The sequence below is a fragment of the Macaca thibetana genome, chromosome 10 (genome assembly GCF_024542745.1).
Source record: "Macaca thibetana thibetana isolate TM-01 chromosome 10, ASM2454274v1, whole genome shotgun sequence".
In the NCBI taxonomy this organism is placed as follows: Eukaryota; Metazoa; Chordata; class Mammalia; order Primates; family Cercopithecidae; genus Macaca; species Macaca thibetana.
The window spans coordinates 46,043,644-46,045,680 of NC_065587.1; the positions used below are offsets into that span (position 1 = coordinate 46,043,644).

Below are 2,037 nucleotides of genomic sequence, written 5' to 3' on the forward strand. Positions count from 1 at the left end.
TGTAATCCCAGCTACTCGGGAGGCTGAGGCAAGAGAATTGCTTGAACCCAGGAGGCGGAGCTTGTGGTGAATCGAGATCGTGCCACTGCACTCCAGCCTGGGTGACCGAGCGAGACTCCGTCTCAAAAAATATTAATGAAATATAATAAAATAAAATAATAAAATAAAATGGAAATGGAGAATGGATTCACTGGAGAGGGAGACAACTGAAGCAGTGGGTAAACCAACTGGGAGTCCCCGACAGTTGTCCAGCCAAAATACCACATGGACTTGGCCACCTCAATGAAGATGGGGTAAAGCCGGTTGATTTCAGACCTGCTCTAGAGGGAGAGACAACAGGCTATCCAGACTGGGTGAGGAGATTAGAGGAAGAAGAAACAGGGACATGCTGAAGTTGTTGTTGTTAGGCTGGGAAAAGATAGCTGGCGGCCCCTGAGAACAGAGAACCCAAGTTCTCTTTGGGTCCTGTTAAGTTTGAAATTGATGAGGAAGCAGGAACAGGGAATACATAGCGGTACTTTAAATTAAAAAGTTAGCTCTTCTCCGGGCCTCCTCTCTGTGCCTAGCGGAAGTGACGCAAGCTGCACCGGAAGTGATGCGAGGCGTAACAGTAGTGACGTGAGCATAGCGGAAGTGACTACGGCCGCGGTGTCGTGCTGTGACGAAGGGAGATGGCATTGTATACGCTAGAACGGGGTTCTGCCTACCTCGAGACCGCTGCTGTTCGGAGACCTGCAGGTGAATGCCCCATCACCATGTCTGACCAGGAGGCAAAACCTTCAACTGAGGATTTGGGGGATAAGATAAAAGATGAAGATATTAAACTCAGGGTTATTGGACAGGATAGCAGTGAGATTCACTTCAAAGTGAAAATGACAACACCTCTCAAGAAACTCAAGGAATCGTACTGTCAGAGACAGGGCGTTCCAGTGAATTCCCTCAGGTTTCTCTTTGAAGGTCAGAGAATTGCTGATAATCATACTCCAGAAGAACTGGGAATGGAGGAAGAAGATGTGATTGAAGTTTATCAGGAACAAATCGGTGGTCATTCAACAGTTTAGACATTCTTTTTTTTTTTTTCCTTTTCCCTCAGTCCTTTTTTATTTTTAAAATAGTTCGTATGTAACGTGGAATTTAAAACGGAATTGAAAACAGGCACTCTATCTCTTTAAAACATCTGGTAATTTGAATTCTAGTTCTCATTATTCATTATTGTTTGTTTTCATTAAGCTGATTTCTGGTGATCAAGGCTCAGTCCTCTTCATATTGCCCTCTCCTTTTATAAAAATTACGTGTGCACAGAGAGGCCACCTTTTTCAGGACTGTACATTTTCAGATGACAAGATCGACCAATGCAAGTGTTCATAATGACATTCCAGTTGGCCCTGATGTTCAACCATGTGATTGTTTCACTCCTGGACTATGACTTTTGGTGGGAGATGGAAGTTTTTTAAAGAACTGAGCTGTGGAAAAATGACTTCTCCTTAACAACTTGAAGCTATTTTTAAAATTTGAGGGTCTGGACCAAAAGAAAAGGAGCATCAGGTTAAGTCAAGATGACAGATAAGGTTGAGCTTAATGACTAACTCCAAAGATGGCTTCCCTGAAGAAAAGGCATTTGAAGATTTTTTTTTTCTTAATCTTGTCAGAAGATCCCAGAAAAGTTCTAATTTTCATTAGCAATAAAGGTATACATGCAGAAATGAATACAACAGAATGCTGCTCTTTTTTATTCGTACTTTTTGGCCTGAGATACCGGGTTTTAAATGGACAGTGACTACACCAGCTTCATTAAAATAAACAATATTGTAAAAATCATAAAAGAAAAAAGTAAAATCTAGATACAGAGTAGTGGAAAAATCAGGAGTATCCAGCTTGATGGGTTTTCCCAAAGGGACACCCATCGAAAGTTCCTCTGCACCCCCTTCTATCACTTCCCCACTACAGTAGTTAAGGGTAACTACTGCCCTAGTCTTAAGCAATAAACAAGTTTTATTGGCGTTTTTAAACCTATGATCAGAGGTAAGTGAGGGCATT

At 41.9% G+C, this 2,037-nt stretch overlaps 1 protein-coding gene across 1 annotated transcript; it reads left to right on the forward strand.

Moving 5' to 3' along the window:
• The first annotated feature begins 607 nt into the window (after window positions 1-607).
• On the forward strand, window positions 608-1,703 carry LOC126929852 (small ubiquitin-related modifier 5). The gene has a single exon (XM_050746537.1). The coding sequence runs from the start codon at window positions 672-674 to the stop codon at window positions 1,059-1,061; it is 390 nt and encodes a 129-aa protein (XP_050602494.1). The 5' UTR covers window positions 608-671; the 3' UTR covers window positions 1,062-1,703.
• The last annotated feature ends 334 nt before the right edge of the window (window positions 1,704-2,037 follow it).